The sequence below is a fragment of the Lissotriton helveticus genome, chromosome 6, assembly GCF_964261635.1.
Source record: "Lissotriton helveticus chromosome 6, aLisHel1.1, whole genome shotgun sequence".
Lineage (NCBI taxonomy): Eukaryota > Metazoa > Chordata > Amphibia > Caudata > Salamandridae > Lissotriton > Lissotriton helveticus.
In genome coordinates this window covers 1,086,344,830-1,086,360,995 of record NC_136067.1, presented here as the reverse complement: position 1 = coordinate 1,086,360,995, position 16,166 = coordinate 1,086,344,830, and the positions used below count along the sequence as shown (strand labels likewise).

General features: G+C 48.5%; 1 protein-coding gene across 4 annotated transcripts in view; it reads right to left on the bottom strand.

Moving 5' to 3' along the window:
• The window catches only part of CCSAP (centriole, cilia and spindle associated protein), a 78,481-nt gene extending 73,607 nt beyond the window's left edge, over positions 1-4,874 (bottom strand). Inside the window, exons 1-2 of one of the 4 annotated variants that reach the window (XM_078648737.1) lie at positions 4,716-4,874; positions 3,349-3,666 (exon numbers count right to left, since the gene is read on the bottom strand). In XM_078648737.1, the coding sequence (XP_078504863.1) occupies positions 3,349-3,649 (301 nt within the window). In that variant the 5' untranslated portion in view covers positions 3,650-3,666; positions 4,716-4,874. Of the gene's footprint in view, positions 1-3,348; positions 3,825-3,876; positions 3,978-4,715 lie in introns of those variants that run through there. The other 3 variants (XM_078648739.1, XM_078648738.1, XM_078648736.1) reach the window with 3 other exon arrangements.
• Between the last annotated feature and the right edge of the window lie 11,292 nt (positions 4,875-16,166).

Below are 16,166 nucleotides of genomic sequence, written 5' to 3'. Positions count from 1 at the left end.
AACTGGAACAAAAAAGAAACTTCAAACAATTCCGGTCCCTCCTTATGACTGGGTAATTTACTTGAGTGATCTATATAAGGCAAACCCAACCAATCCTGATGAAAAGGATGCGGAAATGACTATGGATAAGAATAATTCCCCGATTATAAACACCTCAGCATTCTCTATAGCTATGCATATTCGAAAAGCAAAAAGCACTGGTGCCTCAGGCCCTGACCAAATACCCATCAAGGTCTTGCAAGCTGACCCCAAGGAGTGGAGTCAGATGCTATCACCCCTCTTTAATTACATCTTTAAAACTAGGAAAATACCAAAGTCATGGCAAGGGAGCATCATTATCCCCATTTATAAAAAGGGGAACAAAAACATAGCCGGCAACTATCGCCAAATAGCATTGATGGATGCTACAGGGAAAATCTTTGCCGCAGAGGTATTGGATCGACTAAAAGACTGGGCTTTCTCGCTGGGTTTAATACCCAAGTTTCAAGCAGGTTTGAGACCTAATCATTCTGTCATTGATAATATTTCAATTCTCCAGACCATTCTAGACAAATATATAGTACGGAAATCTCAGTCTGTATACGCAGCATTCATAGACTATTCTACCGCTTTTGATCGTGTCGACAGACCAACTTTATGGAACAAATTAAGGAGACTAGGAATACCGGAACAACTGCTGCAGATTATAATTAATCTCCATACCAGCACATGGTGTCAAGTGCAAATGGGGTGTGAAAAAGGTTTGACTAAAACAATTAAAAAGGCTAATGGACTCAAACAAGGGTGCCTTTTAGCTCCGATATTATTCTCATTATATCTCAGTGACCTGCCATATCATCTACAACAAGGTTCAAGTCTGCCTCCAAAGATCGCTGCTCAAAATATACACGCCCTGCTTTACGCTGACGACATTGTGATGTTGGACCTTACGCCCTTTGGTTTACAAAAGCTCTTAGATATTTTACATAAATATTCAAAGGACAATTTCCTAATTCCAAATTTAAGGAAAACAAACGTTGTTTCCTTCTCTGGCAGGAAACAAAGTGCTAAGTATTGTTGGAGGCTCGGCGGAGAAAAAGTAGAAGAGGTTGATGAATACACCTATCTCGGCAGGATCTTCTCAAAGAATCTAAAAAATATAAAGCAGATAAATAATTTAAAAAGGAAATCAGAACTACATGCCGGGGCCCTCTCCAGACTCTACTCTGCTACAGGGAACAGGCATTTCTCTTCATTGCTAAAAATATACAGAGTAAAAATTCCCCCCGTTTTATCTTACGCTATGGAGCGCATCCCTATAAAACAGTGGGCTTATATGGACCAAAAAGAAGGGAAAATTCTGAAAAAAATCTTGAAGGTCTCAGAATCCACACCGGTCCAAGCTCTAAGACTAGAATTTTCACTTACAAGTTCCTATGCTATAGCTGTTGCTAATGTTATCAGGTGGGCCTATAATCTCCTTCATGCAAAAGAAGAAACACTACGTTCCCTGCTTAAAATCGAGACTTTTGAATTAGATGCTTCAAAGCAAACATTCTTCAGGAATATGACTGTGGTATTCCAAATTGCCAAAATCAGTAAGGATATTTTGCTCACCTGGTCACCCTCGCAATTGAAACATTTTTTTAAATGTTTTACCCCTAAACTGAGTTTTGAACTTGACTTCGCACATTGTAACAAATTATCTACTTATAAACTCTTCGTTGAATCATTGGAGTACAAGCATGTACAGCCATACATAGGGTTTTCCCTCACACATGGTGCAAGGAGGGCAATAACAATGCTGCGATTAGGTATCCTAACAGTGTTAACCTTTACATCAAGATGGTTACCCGGTGGATCCCCATTATGTACCCTTTGTCAAGGGGGTGACCAGAACATCGAGCACCTCCTATTTGCATGCCCTAGCTCCAATGTAGTAACAGCACGGTCAAGATATTTAGAGCCCACATACCGCAAATGTAGAATTTCAACAGTAAAGGAACTATTACTAGTGTGTAAACAGCCACCAAATGAACTTGTATGTTATAACTTCTATAAATTTTTAAAATCCTTTTTAATATTATATTAATTTGTAAATGAATTTTCTTTTGTAAACTGTTTTATATAATATTTGTGGTCCTCAGTTGAGTACCGAAACAAATAAAAACTTTTGACTTGAAACAACCAGGCAATGAACTCTTGGATTTTTGTGAAAGAAACAGGAAGTGTGGTTAGACTTTGGTTTTGGTGAAAATGAATTTGACGCTATGCATGACGATACTGGAAATGTAAAAGGGGAGAGTAATGTTGAGGTTGGAGACACAACAGGGCATATTATCAACAAACTGCGATAACATTGCAGAGCGTGCTTTTTTCTATCACGGGATTTCATTGTAGAGTTAGCGCGGTATTATCAACGCTTACCTCAAAGGCGATAAGAAATCCAGCAATATCAGCAAAATGCGGGAATAGAGCCATAAATGCTGCGATATTTTTTTGAGCGATAATGAGAACCTCCCCGATACACCCCTGTGGCCTTAGCCTTGCAATCCACCTCCCATTAACAAAGATTCCTGCGATAAAGGGGGCTTAGCGGGATCATCATCGCTTAACGGGTCTGCTACCGGATTGATAATATCGAGAAGCCGTGTTAGCCAGTTCTCCCATGCGGTTTTACTCAGGGACGCCTACTTTGCATGTCGTTAGCGATGGCATGTAGGGCGATAAAAAAACAGCAGCCACTGCGCAAAAACAAGCGCTAACAAGGGTTAGCGTGAGCTTCTTAATAGCGCGATGAATATCTAGCCACTTTTAAAAGCCAAAAAAAGCTGCGATATGCCCCTTGATAATATGCCCCTACATCTTTAATGGAATTGTTCTCCAATTATATGTCTGTTCACAGAAGTGATTCCATGCCAACCACGTTGTCAGAAAACTCTGTGGACAATTAAGGCATCACTGGTAGTTTGGTAGACCCATTAGCAAGCCCCAAAAAAATCATAACTTTATAACAGTTGTATAGGAAAACATCTTTCTTCTCAGTTTACTTAATCCCCTTTTCCTCCACCAAATGTGAAGGAGGAAGATGTGTTGTAATGATGTAATGTGGCGTGAGCCTAACACAGCTTTATGATGTAATGCGTTCCATTCCAACCCTCCCTATTGGCAACCCTTGTCACCCCATACATACTGTTTTGTATGACAGTTGCCTGTTAGCCAGCAACTCACTGGGACGTGCCTGGTGCTTTATAAGAAATAAACTTACCTTTACTTACTCCTGCCTAAGCGTCATCTCTCTACAGAGATCGCGTTTGTTTTTCCATTTCAAACCTAAGCGCAGGTCATATCATGGATTCGCTTGCTTACCTGAGCCGCAAATGTGTGGCTCTAAGCTGCTTCGGTTGGGTATTGCGACCTCGGCGGTGGGTTGGTTTGGGACGTCCACCTCGTTGTTCTGCGGTGGATCTTCTTGTTGAGTGCTGCGGCAATCGCTGCTACAGTTGGATGAAGCTGCCTCGCTCGGCCAAAGCCAGGGATTGTGAGATTGTTCCAACAGACGACGGTTTAAGCGGTATCGCAGTAGCTCCTGGTAGCACTGCCCGAACTGCGACCACTGAGGGTCTCGGAAACGCTTCATGTACTCCGTGCGGATCTTCTTGCAGTGCATAGCGGTGCTGGGTCAACCTGAACAGAGGGTAAAAGAAGCAAGCAAGTTACCTGCCGCGTCCGTGGCACACTAGGCAACCAGCCGTAAATAAATGCACAATACCCAAAACAGATGCAACTCCCGCTGGTTAACCCGCCATGACATTCAAACCTAAATATAGTAGTGCTGAGATAACCCCACCCGCCACACAAAATACCAATCAACAAAAGCACCGTAGAATGACAAACCAATCATTGCTCATCGTCTGGAGACCAATCAATGCTCTCCGTACAAGAACGAATCAGTGACTATCCACAGCCAGATTATACGACTGGTGAGTTTTCATAGCAACATTGCTCAGGGGTTTTTCATGGTCAATCAATTTCAGAGATACAGGAATGAAGTCATAGTCCCGAGAAAGGTAAGAAATTAAATTGGACGCAGAGCTGCTGCGTTTGAATTAGGGGCATCACATATAATACTACTACAGGGATGATTGTTTATATGGCAATGCTGGTAAAGGCAGAATGGCAAAATGCCGCTCCACTTGTTTTATTTTATTTAAGAAATAATCCAATATTTCTCAATCCAAATCCTTGGTGCAATCGCCACTTCAACATGGCCTCCGGCTTTGTCTTTCTCTGCGTCCTTTAGTCCTTGTTGGGGGCAGTCCTCGTTCCGGCGACGTACGCACCTTCTTTTGAAATGGCGCTTGCTGGGCGTGGCTTGTGGCCAGATGCAAATACACAGGGTTGACCTGATCTCAGCTGCTCACCGCTGCGCCTCAAGGTTGGTTAGTGGATTTCTGTCTCATGAGTATGCGTGTGACTCCCAAACATCAATTTACGCAACTCTGATCCAAAGGCGAAATTTACGCGCAACGGTGAGCGTCACCTGCTCAATCCAGAAGGTAGTTGTTTACACGCAGAAATCCCACGGAATAACATTGCTCTCAGTTTCTCTCCATTAAATAATACGTAGTTACCGTGTTAATGGTGATGGCAATGATTAGGCATAGGTATGTCGAAACAAAAATGTCTATTCGGGTCCCTTCGCGCTGGCAAATTCTAAAAACTCATTCTCTTACCCGTGTTTTTAATCCGCCTGTGCAGTCCTGCTCCTTCCTCCTGGGATCGTTTTCAGTACTTCAAAAACACTAGCTCATCGGCTTTCTTTTCTGCGTGATTCAACAACCTACACAAATTCGCCGCGTGTAAAGAAGGAAGTAATCCCACCGACCCCGAGAGGCAGTTTTCAGGGATTCACATTGAAAACAAATCCTATAGAGCTCCGCCTCACTCTCCACCTCCTGGATAAACCATTGGGCCCCATACTTAATCCGAAAATGTGATAGGGGTATAAATACAAACGCTATCCTTTGTTTCTTAATGCCTGCAACGTCTGTTGAGCATTGATACCTTTGCTTTATTAATTTAAAAAGATAAAGCCCATAGGTTTTTTTGTTTTTTTTTAATCGCTGCTTTTATGAAAATTATTGCTGCCTAAATTAACATACGAAGCCTTATCTACTGATTTAGTTAATTTCTAAAAATTCACTGTGGTGGTGAAGAGTTTACACTTATATGCATGATAACATTTACACAATAAAAGAAAGTTAACATGTATTTGAAATTAAGACATATTGAGGGAACTATGCTTATGCTAACATGAGCAAAACTAGGCACTGATTTCAAAACTAGCATTGGCAAAGCCATAGGTCTCGCCCATGCAAGAGATATTGGATTTCTCAATGTTTTAGCCATGTTGTACACCAGCGTGGCTGCTGTTCACCATGGCTAAAAGTCGGAGGCGTTAAGGAGAGTGGATTGTCGTAAGGTAGAGTGTCATAGGGTAGAGTGGCACAATGTGACATAAAGTTGAGTGGCGTGAAGGGAGTAGAGTGGAAGGGTGTATAGTAGAGTTGCGTGGAGTAGCATAGATGGTGTTGCGTAGAGCTGAATGGATTGTCGTGGAGTGTCATAGACTAGACTAAAGTTGAGTGGCATAGAGTGGAGTAGTGTGGTGTAGAATGGAGTGGAGTAAAGTGAGTTACTTAGAGTGTTATAGAGTGGAGAAGATTGTTGTGGAGTTGAGCTTAATAGAGTAGTGTCATAGAGTGGGGCATTGTAGAGTGGTGTGGCATAAAGTTCAGTAGAGTGCAGTGGCACAGAGTGCAATGGTTTTGAGTAAAGTGATGTAGAGTAGCACAGGGTGGAGTAGACTAGATTCTTTTAGAGTGAAGTGACGTACAGTGCAGAGGTGAGGAGTAGATTAAAGTGAGTGGAGTGATGCAGAGTAGAGTGGCATAGATTGTAGTGGCGTATAGTGGCATAGATTTGAGTGGTGCAAAGTAGAGTGCAGGGATGTAGAGTGGCGTAGAGTACGGTTGCGGCGAGTGCAGTTTTGCAGAGTATAATGTAATAGTGTGGTGCAGAGTGCATTGGTGTTGAGTGAGGCGGTGCAGAGTAGATAAGTGGTGTAGAGTTGAATGGTGTAGAATAGCGTAAGGTGCAGTGGCATAGAGTGCTTTGGCGTAGAGTAGAATAGAGTGGTGTAGAGTGCCTTGGCGGAGAGTGCAGTGGTTTAGATTAGAGTGGAGTAGTGCTCAGTGGTGTAGAGTAGAGTAGAGTGGAGTAGCGTAGAGTGGAATGACAGAGAGTGGGTTTATGGTGTAGAGAGCGTGATTGGAGAGCGAGATTGCGGACATAGATGCTGAAATTGTGTGGCTAATCAGGGAGTGAGAGATAAAAATATAATCTATGCGCGAATACGAACGATGGACGTGTGAGTAATATGAAAAATCGTGTGTCTCAGGAGAGTGGTTGCGCCAGGAGCCCAGCAAACCAAGGTCTGCTATTTGCGGGGAGGCTTCACTGCGGTCTATTTTAAGGTCCCACGCCAAATTGAAGTCCCCTCCTAAGATTAGCGAGGGATCATCCTGTGGTACGTGTTCCCTCAAGGTCGTCCGGAGATAGGAGTCCTGCATCTGGTTGGGCGCATACACATTACACAGCGTAAAGAGGCGTTGTCCAATCCGAACCCCACCTCTGATGAAGCGGCCATCCGTGCTACAGAAGACCATGGATTCCCCCTTCCTGATGCCAGCTCTGCAAAGGATTGGCACCCCAGCCGTTTTAGTGGTCGCTGTAGCCCAGAATTAGAGGGGATATTTAGGGAGCCATGCGAGGGGCATCAGTTTTTAAAAGGTGAGTTTCTTGTAGAAAGATAATGCCTGGATTGTGTTGTAGAAGGTAGCGCCATGTTTGTTGCCATTTGTGGGGGGGAATTAAGTCCCTTAACATTAAGGGATAAAATCTTTACGGGGCAAGGTATAGTCATAGTTGTGTCAAGACCCAGATTAGTCCGTCATGCCACCGTAGAGAGCAAGATGGGATAGTGGGCGGAAGGTGTAGGAGTTTGTCACTCTTGTCAAAAGGAGGGCCCCGTCGGAAGGGAGTTCCCCGCTCGCCATAGCCAGTGGAAGAAAGAAAGTGGGAAAAGAGAGAAAGAGGATCATAGATATGTAAAGACAAAAAGTAGATAACCAACATTGGCCAACCTTGCCACAGTGTCCTGTTCCAGTTGCGGGTCAGCCTAGACCTCAAGGCTCGGGTGATCCCAGAGATGTCACTCAGAACAGATAGGTGGTGGGTCGTCAGCTGCTCACGGGGTTATCCGGGCAGGGTAGTCCAGTACCATTAACACTGCAGGTAGGGAACTGGGGTATGGACGATTCCTGAGATTGATCACCAACCCCAAGGGGGTCAGGGACACTTCAAGGTGATGGAGTATGGCAGTTTGTTGTAGACTTTTCCCCCTCCAGGGATCTGATATGTTGGATAATGTCGTTCTTAGCTTGCGAGGATGAGTTTTCATCAGGAGGCGGCTAGCGTCTATGACGGCGCACGGGGGACCATGATGGCTTGGCGGGTGCCCACGTGAGGGGCGGGAGACGTGCAGGGCTGACGGGGAGTTGAGGAGAGGTGAAGAAGTTGCGCCGCTTCTTTATAGGATCTTATCATCCGGCGCTTGGATTCCCATTGAAAAATGAGAGCGTACGGGTGGCCCCACTGATATGAAATGTCCATGCTTTGCAGTTTGTCTGTGACCGGTTTAAAATCTCGGAGTCTTCGAAGGGTGGTAGGTGCGAGGTCTTGGAAGATCTGGATCTTGAACCCGTTCTAGGTGAGGTCCGGCTTGGCCCGTGCAACCCTGAGAATCGCCTCTTTTTCTGTGAAGAAGTGGACCCGGGTCAAGATGTCCGGTAGGACACACGGCCTGCCAGTGGGGCCAGAGACTCGGAGAGCCCGGTCCAGGGCCTGCGGAGAGGCATCCTCGTCTCCCCAGACCTCGCGCAGGAGCTGTGCCATGTAGGTCATGATGTCGTTCCCCTCCGCCCCGAGGGGAACCCCCCCGGATGCGGAGGTTGTTCCGGCGACTCCGATTTTCCAGGTCCTCCTGCTTCAGTTGCAATTCAATGTGCTGCTCCTCCAGTGTGGCCAGGTGCTGCCAGAGTTGCTCCTGGTCCTCGGTTCAGGCATCTACGGTCCTCTCCAGCCCATCCACTCTTTCTCCGAGGTCTGTGACCTCCTTCTTGAGCTCCCGGACACAGGAGTGGACCTGAGTACGCAGAGAGCCTATTTCATTTTTAAGCTCCGACATAAAGGTGGCCATAAAAGCTTGCATGACAGGCGGCGAATACCCTCCAGCCTGTGAAGCCATCTCCGCGGTAGCCCGCGCGCCCGCCTTGCCCCACATCGCCGCAACAGGATTGTCTTTGGGGGGCGCCGCTGAGCCCTTCCCCAGTTTGGTGCATGTCATCTCTTGTATATGTGTGGCCCTCAGCAGTGCCAAGCGTAGGAACCAGTGGGTGGTGGAGGGGTTGTTCGGGATCGAGCTTGGATGTCAGGTGCGCTTGCCTCGTGTCGGTTGATGGAGATAGGAATGTGTCACATCAGGCCCTGCAGTGAATAGAGCGACGTGTACCAGATGTGGGGGGTCCTGTACCCGTGTCCTAAGGATGGCACTAAGCGTGTGGTGTGCTGCCCTGAATGCGCCTGCCCTCCAAGGTCCACAAGAGGACGGTTGGAGGCCACTGGTCGTGCAGATAACTCGGGCGAGGCCGCGTGGGTCCAGCCCCACCAGCCCCCTCAGGGAGGCCACCAATAGCAGGAAGGCCGGTCGTCAGGGGCCCCCGCTGTTGGGTCGATTGCGCTCTCAGTAGGCCAAGCCAGGACCGAAGCAGGTGTAGGGTGATAGGGCCGCGTGGGGCAGCAAGGCGCGGGGAACAAGGGGGGACGTGGAGGGGCGAGTCAGTAAGATGCGTCCCAACCCCTTACTCCTCACCTGCGCCACGTGTCCGTGTTGCCGGGATCCAGCATCTGGCCAGTTGAGGAAGTCACCACCGCCATTCCAGTCTACTGCCAGATCTTTTAGGCATTCACACTCGCCTCTTCCTGTCTCACACCGGTGCCAGAGGAGCGGATGAGGCCCAAGGTGGTGTTCCAGCCACTCAGGAGGACGGGGCGTATCGCAGGGCAGCTGAAGCGACCACTCAGGGAGCCACCCACAGGGCCCACAGCATTTCCCCAGGCCCATGTGCCGTGCCTGGCAGCACCCACTCACAGTATCGGGCGCTTCAAGGCTGACTCAGGCAAGATGGCGGCCACCACCGCGATAAGCCCCCGAAAGCAAGGGGCCCATGCACACTGCAGAGGCTGCCTCCGTCATCGCCTACCGAGATTCGGGCACCGCCGTCACTCCGCAGCTCCCTCAATGTGTCTGCCGGGCTGGGGAAGGCAGTCAATGGCGGACAGCGCCGGGGGATGTCTCGGGCACAGTATTTAAAATGGAGTCCCAGGTCTGGTCAGAGGTCTGTTCGGCCACTCCGGGCCAATCCCAATCACCATCCGCTCCCACGTAGGCTCCCCAGCTGCTCCACCGTCCGCCCCAAGCTGTGCAGGTCCAGGGAGGCCCCTGAGTGCCCAGGAGCAGCTCTCGTCGGCCGTCAGGGGGATCCAGGTCCGGGCGCCTTAAAATGGCGGGCGCCCAGGTCCGAAGGCCAAAGTGCTGTGGTTTTTTCACTGCTGCCGCTGCCCCCGAACAGTCCTCCTCTCCGCAACAGGTACCTCTCATCTTTCGCTGAGTTAGCACCCCCAGGAGCGGCGTCAATGAGCCCCCAGCTCGGCTATAATTGCTTTAGATAGCAGCGGCTGGCCTGGAGCTCCCACGGTGTTCCCAGCAAGACCACGCCCCTAATTATTTTATTTTTGAATGGTGAAAAAAGTGCTGCAAATGAAAGCGTCTGGTTTTTCCCCCTGCAAATGGTATCAACAAAGGGTTTGTGAGGGAGCGTGGCCAAGCCGAGCGGCAAGATGGCTGCTTAATCTGTCGGCTCCGACGACCGACCATACAAATCCGTCTACTATCCGATAAAAAGTGCCTACCCTGGGGCCTTTACACCTGAATCTTTAATCGGAAGGGCCGAGGACTCGATTGATATCTCCTGTGGCTGGAAAGGAGATACGGAACCCAGACGACGGGACCTGCATCATCAGGCAGGACTTGTGTGGAGGAGAGGCGGTGCATCAGGCTGGCCGGGCTTATCACAGGCAGTGAACTTCCCCAGGGTGTGCTACCTTGAGTAGTGGACTGTCGCACACTTGCTGGCGGCAGCCCATCAAGACAGGTAGCGAGACCTGAACTGCGGCCGCTGTAGGCGAGTAGGGTCTGCTTCCTATGGTTACCCCCACTTTATGCTGTGATTCTCTGGTTTTTTGACTTTAGTGTGACTGTGGACCTGCTAATCAGGCCCACAGCCCAGCTGTTCACTCTCTAAATTGATACCATGTACTTTAGGTACATACCAGATTGGTTACTGGTTCACCCTTGTGAGCTCCTGTATAGTGTACCATAGGTACCCAGGGCATAGGTGCACCCTAGGCCTACCAGGGGCTGCAGCATGTATTGTGCCACCCCTGGTTTGCCTTCCAAACTGACACCACAGGTCTGTTCACACAGCCTGGGTAAGGTGGTGTAATCACCCCTTACTTAGATATAGTATACCTATATCTATTTACACATATTGACACATATACACCTATAAGCCACTCCTAAGGCAGACCTCCACAATCCTGGATGTAGAGTGCTTGGTTTTATGTGAGGAGGGTGCCCTAGCATGAGCTGAGCCCCTCTGCAGCTTTCAGAACCATCTCCTTATAGCTGTTCCATGATATAGCCATACCATATACTCTTAAGTGCATTATAATCCTCGCGGTTAATGCTAACTTTGGTTTGGCTTTATCAAAACATGTTGTGTAATGTGTCAAACACTTTGGAATACTACCCCCCCGCCTGCACTGGCGGTGGGGGTAGCATTCCACCCTTCTAGAGGGAGAAGACATGTAGTTACTGGTTTATCCGGTTAAAGTTAAACAGAGCCTCAGCATCACAAAATGGATGCTGCTGCCACAGACAGGAGTCTGCCCTCCTGTTGCTGGACGAAACTCCGGCAGGGGAGGCCTGGACAATAGGTTTCCTGTCCAGGGAGGTGCTGGTATTGGGGCAGGGAGGGCTGCATTCAGTGAATGTTTTCCAGACACTGCCTGGGGCACACAAGGTGCTCCATGCATTTCCCAGTTCAAACCGGTTGCTGGGGCACTCAGCCCCAGCGCGAAGCCTGGACAAAGGGGAAGGGGTGTAACCACCCCCACCCCAGGTCCACCCATAGGAGGAACCTTAGAGTTAGTCCAACCCCTAAACTTACTATAAGTACAGAACCCCAGTCCCTAGGACTTTAGATTAACCTGGACGAAACTCTGCAACATATATGCTGGACCTTCAACATTCCATTTCGACTGGAAGTCGGAAGAAATATCCCTTGTTGTCAAGGAGTGACTACCCTGTTCATACAGGCACCAACAGCATTTTTCCTGGTCTGCATTTTTGAGGCTCCCGCCGGATCCCGAAGAATCTGCAACACAGGACACGGACCTCCAGACATCTCTGACCCGACCTTCGCTCACAGCAAAGCTCAGACCCATGGCGGACACGAGAGACGTGGGACCGGAACTCCTGGACATCCTGCATTTTGCTACCTGCTCTGACTTCCCGAGGTATCCCCCGAAGTTGTGCATTGGGGTGCTTGAAGCCCCAGCCCCGAACACCTTTTGCACCGAAGCTGAGAGGCCCACACTCCACGAGTGTCCCGTGGGCCCGCTTTGTGCATTTCAGTTCGACGCATCTTCGCGGTTCCTAGTCCGTTGGCTAGTGAGCCCCCAAGAAGACCAACCTTTGTTTCAACTTGCTTTCCTGGTTGCTCCAGGCTTGCTCCAACTTCCCTGCAAAGGTGAAGTTCCACAGACCTCGCTGGTCTGCACCGAAGCCAATCTCGACATCCTCCGTGGGTTGTGTTTGCCAAGGCTTGTTGGGTCCAATCCGGATACCGACACCGCAGTCAACTAGATCCTTCGTGGGACAGCTCGAATTCAGCTCCTGGTCGTCGGCGATGCCCCCTGGACCTCGTCGCTGAAGAGACAAACTTCACGTTCTCACCTGAACTCTCCCGACATCTGTTGGCATCTTTCTATCGCCGCCCTTGTCACTGGCTATTGGCCCAGACTCTGTCTCCTCTGCTTTCAGGTTCTTCACATCTCCGATCCATCCTTGGATCCACCCAGACACTTTTCCTCTGGTCGCCTGCAGCACTTCTTCGCAGCTCTCCATTGGAATCGACGACGAAACCCGACATGAAAAGACACCTATGCACCCGGCTTCCCAGGGTGAGGTAACACGAGTACTCCAGTGCTCCCGTGGGTATTGACTCTCCAAGTGTCCTAGTCTAAAAGGGTTCCATCGCAGTTCACCTCCTTGTACCCTTTTTCTTTAAAATTGTAACTTGTTTGTTCCCCATAGAACGTCAATGGTAACCCGCGGCTGTGTTTAGACACTGCACGCGTCTCCCGTGGACCTCCTGCATCCTAACCTTTGGTTGTCCTGAGTAGCCCCAGCGATTCCACAGGCCCTAGGCCTGCTTTCTATTCCTCACATGGTTCTTATACCACTATTTTAGTATATGGTTTGTGAGGCCCCTAGGGCAAAACGTATACTGTGCAACTTATCGTATGCTAATTAAGTTCCTTGTATTGTACTTTTACCTCTGACCTCATAAAGAGTCCAGAGGGGTTGTGTTTAGAATAAATACATATATATTCGATATATACCTTGTGTGGTGTGCTTTCATTTGGTACTCAAGAGATTATAAATGGTAAAACAACTTGCTTAACTCGTCTCCAAGTCTTAGCCAGGAGACTGCTATGCACAGCTACCCCTAGGATAGCTTTCTATAAGGTTGACTTTTTAACCTACCATCAATAAGGGTCGATTAGACTGGTGCAAGGTGCCCACTAGAACTATTGGACATCATATGCCAGGCTAACTTCTCACATTGGTGTGCAGCGGATGGAATAAGAGCTTGCCCTTGTTTTACCAAATAATCTTGAGAATATTATTTGAAAAATCACATTAAGGTACCTGTAGGTACATATGAATCAAGACTTATAATACATAAGTTCTACTGAACTTAGCAGTTGTAGGTGGTAAGGGCTTAGCACACCCTGACTACAACTTCCAGAGAGGTTCTAGTAGGAAATAAGTAGTGTAGGTAGGTGCACACACCACACCTCACTAGTCATGGCTTTAAAGGCAGGAGCTAGTGCCTCCATGCCAAATGTCAGCCAGGAGCAGACATCTAAATATGACACATTCACTTTCCAAGATTTAAGAGGATTGTGTGTCACAAGAAAATTAAAGCAAGGACACCACCCAACATCTGATAGATATCTTAGTGGCAGATGACTTAGCAAAAGCATCATATCTAGATACCCAGAGTAATAGGGATGGGGGCCATCCATCATCAGAAGAAAATCCTAGTGGGGTTCCTCAACAGGATTCTGAAGATAATGAGGATGCAGGCCAGGAGGAGGTTGATGAACCTATCCTGGAAGAGACAGGACTACCTGAGGGTGGAGAGGGCCTAGGCAGGCCTCCCGCTATCCCTCCACGTAGGCCTGCAGGTTTACCCAGCAGGCCCAGATCACTCTCAGGAGAATCTGGGCATTCTGATTCATCAGTAGGGTCCTCTGCCTCAGCTCACAGGAGGAGAACATATCCTGAGAGAGGAGAGCATGAAGCTAGAATGAGAGGAGTCAAGCTTAGGATCAAGAGGCAAGAAGTTACCCTTGAGAAAGAGACCCTAGCTCTTGAAAGAGAGAGAAAATTGTGTGGGCTAGAGCCCACTGGTGACAGCAAAATCCCTAGTGGTAGGGATAGATCTTATGACCATAAAAACCTAAGCAAGATTGTCCCTTCCTATCAGAGTGGGGATGACATCCACAAATGGATAACTGCTTTGGAGAGGTCCTGCAAAGTACAGCAGGTACCCCAGAGTCAGTGGGCAGCAATCGTGTGGCTCTCCTTTGCAGACAAAGGTAGAGACAAGCTCCTCCCTGTCAGAGAAGAGGAGGCTGACAACTACAATGTCCTGAAGAGTGCTCTAATAGATGGGTTTGGCTTAACCACTGAACAGTATAGGTTGCTGTTCAGAGATACCCAGAAGACACAGACTCAGGACTGGACTGACTTTGTAGATTGTGCTACTAAGGCTCTGGAAGGCTAGTTACTGGGCAGTAAAGTAAGTGACTATACAGGATTGTATTACCTTATAATGAGAGAATAGATTCTTAATAATTGTCAGAACCAGTTATTTCATCAACACCTGGTTGACTCTGATTTGACCTCTCCACAAGAATTGGGTAAGAGGGCAGACAAATGGGTCAGAACCAGGATGAAGCAGAATGTACAGAACCAAGGTGGTGACCAGAAGAAGCCAGACTAAAAGGGTGGGGAGAAAGCAAAAAACCAGAAGTCTTTTCAAGGTCCCCAAAAAGCTTCTAATGGTGGGGGTCCCCAACAATCCAAAAAGAAAGAAGGTCTAAAGAAACCCTGGTGCAAAGTTTGTAAAAGTAATTCTCACTGGACCCGTGATTGCACCAAGAAGGAGACGGCTCCAACCTCTGTTGCCCCATAGGCAACTGTTCCCCTTAGTTCAGCTCCAAGTGGTGGTTCTCAACAGAAGGGTGTAGTAGGTTTAACCCTGGGAACTGAGATGGACTCTGGCCTAGTCAGAGTGCCAACTCAAGCTGTTTTGATCTGTGATGGAGGCTATGCTATGTCCTTTCCTGCGAGTCACAATAACTTGGGCAAGTACAGACAAACTCCTTTAGACAATGAAAAAGAGGCTCAGGCCTACAGGGACACAGAGGCTAGTGTCACAATGGTGATACCTGACTTTGTGGACCCTGGACCTGCTATGGGAGGTTAAGCCCCTGCAGTGCCACGCAAAAACTTACATTGTGTTGGTTTGACTGTGGAATTGGGCTTCCTGATATGAAACGGTAATATTGGGCCTCGCAGCTTGTTGCGATCAATCAATGTAAATATAGGCAACACGATGATCCGGCCTTTCGGATAGACTGATGGCTCCTCCCGGGTGGCGGTTTTGCGAGGGCGTTTTATAGTAAATCTCGAACATCCGCCCTGTCCGGTCCGACTAACAATGCCGTGCAAGTGCTGAAGGACGCTACCAGAAGCCTGGGTTGGGAGGGCAAACTCACCAGGGCCACGCAGCTCTGGCACAGTGACCGGTTGGGTCGACTGTCACATTCCAGAGGGTTCGATAAATGGGAGATAATCGGTATTTCCAGAATTGGGGACCTATGGAAATCAGGCGAGATCATACCATTCTCCTGATTACAGCAAGAATACCAATTGGCCAGTTCTGAACAGTTTCGATATCTCCAAATCCGGCACGATTTGATTGCAGTTCTCCCTAAAGGGGCTGACCTCCCCGAGTCCTCTCCGCTGGAGGACAGAATACTTGATGGCGATTTGCCTGAAAAGGCTATGTCTCTCAAATATAGGAAGCTCATTAATAACATGCCCGATCCTCTGACCCGCCTTAGGAGTAAATGGGACCATCAATCAATCAATCAATCATATCATTTCTAAAGCTCACTAATCACCCGTAAGGGTCTCAAGGTGCTGGGGTGCGGGATGCTGCTACTGCTCGAAAAGCCAGATCTTGAGAAGTTTTCTGAAGGTCAGCAAGTTTTGGGTCTGCCGTAGGTGGATGGGGAGGGTGTTCCAGGTCTTGGTGGCGAGGTGGGAGAACGATCTGCCACCAAAGGTCGCTCTTCGGAAGCAGGGGACTGTGGCGAGGGTGAGGTCGGCAGAGCGGAGCTGGCGGGTGGGGGTGTAGAAGCTGAGTCGTCTGTTAAGGTATGTTGGTCCAGTGTTGTGGAGTGCCTTGTGTGCGTGGGTGAGGAGCTTGAAGGTTATCCTCTTGTTGCCTGGGACTTAGTGTTGGTCTCTCAGGTGGGGTGTGATGTGGCTGCTCCGAGGGATGTTGAGGATCAGGCGTGCAGAGGCGTTCTGGATGCATTGGAAGCGTCTCAGGAGTTTGGCTGAAGCTCCTGCATAG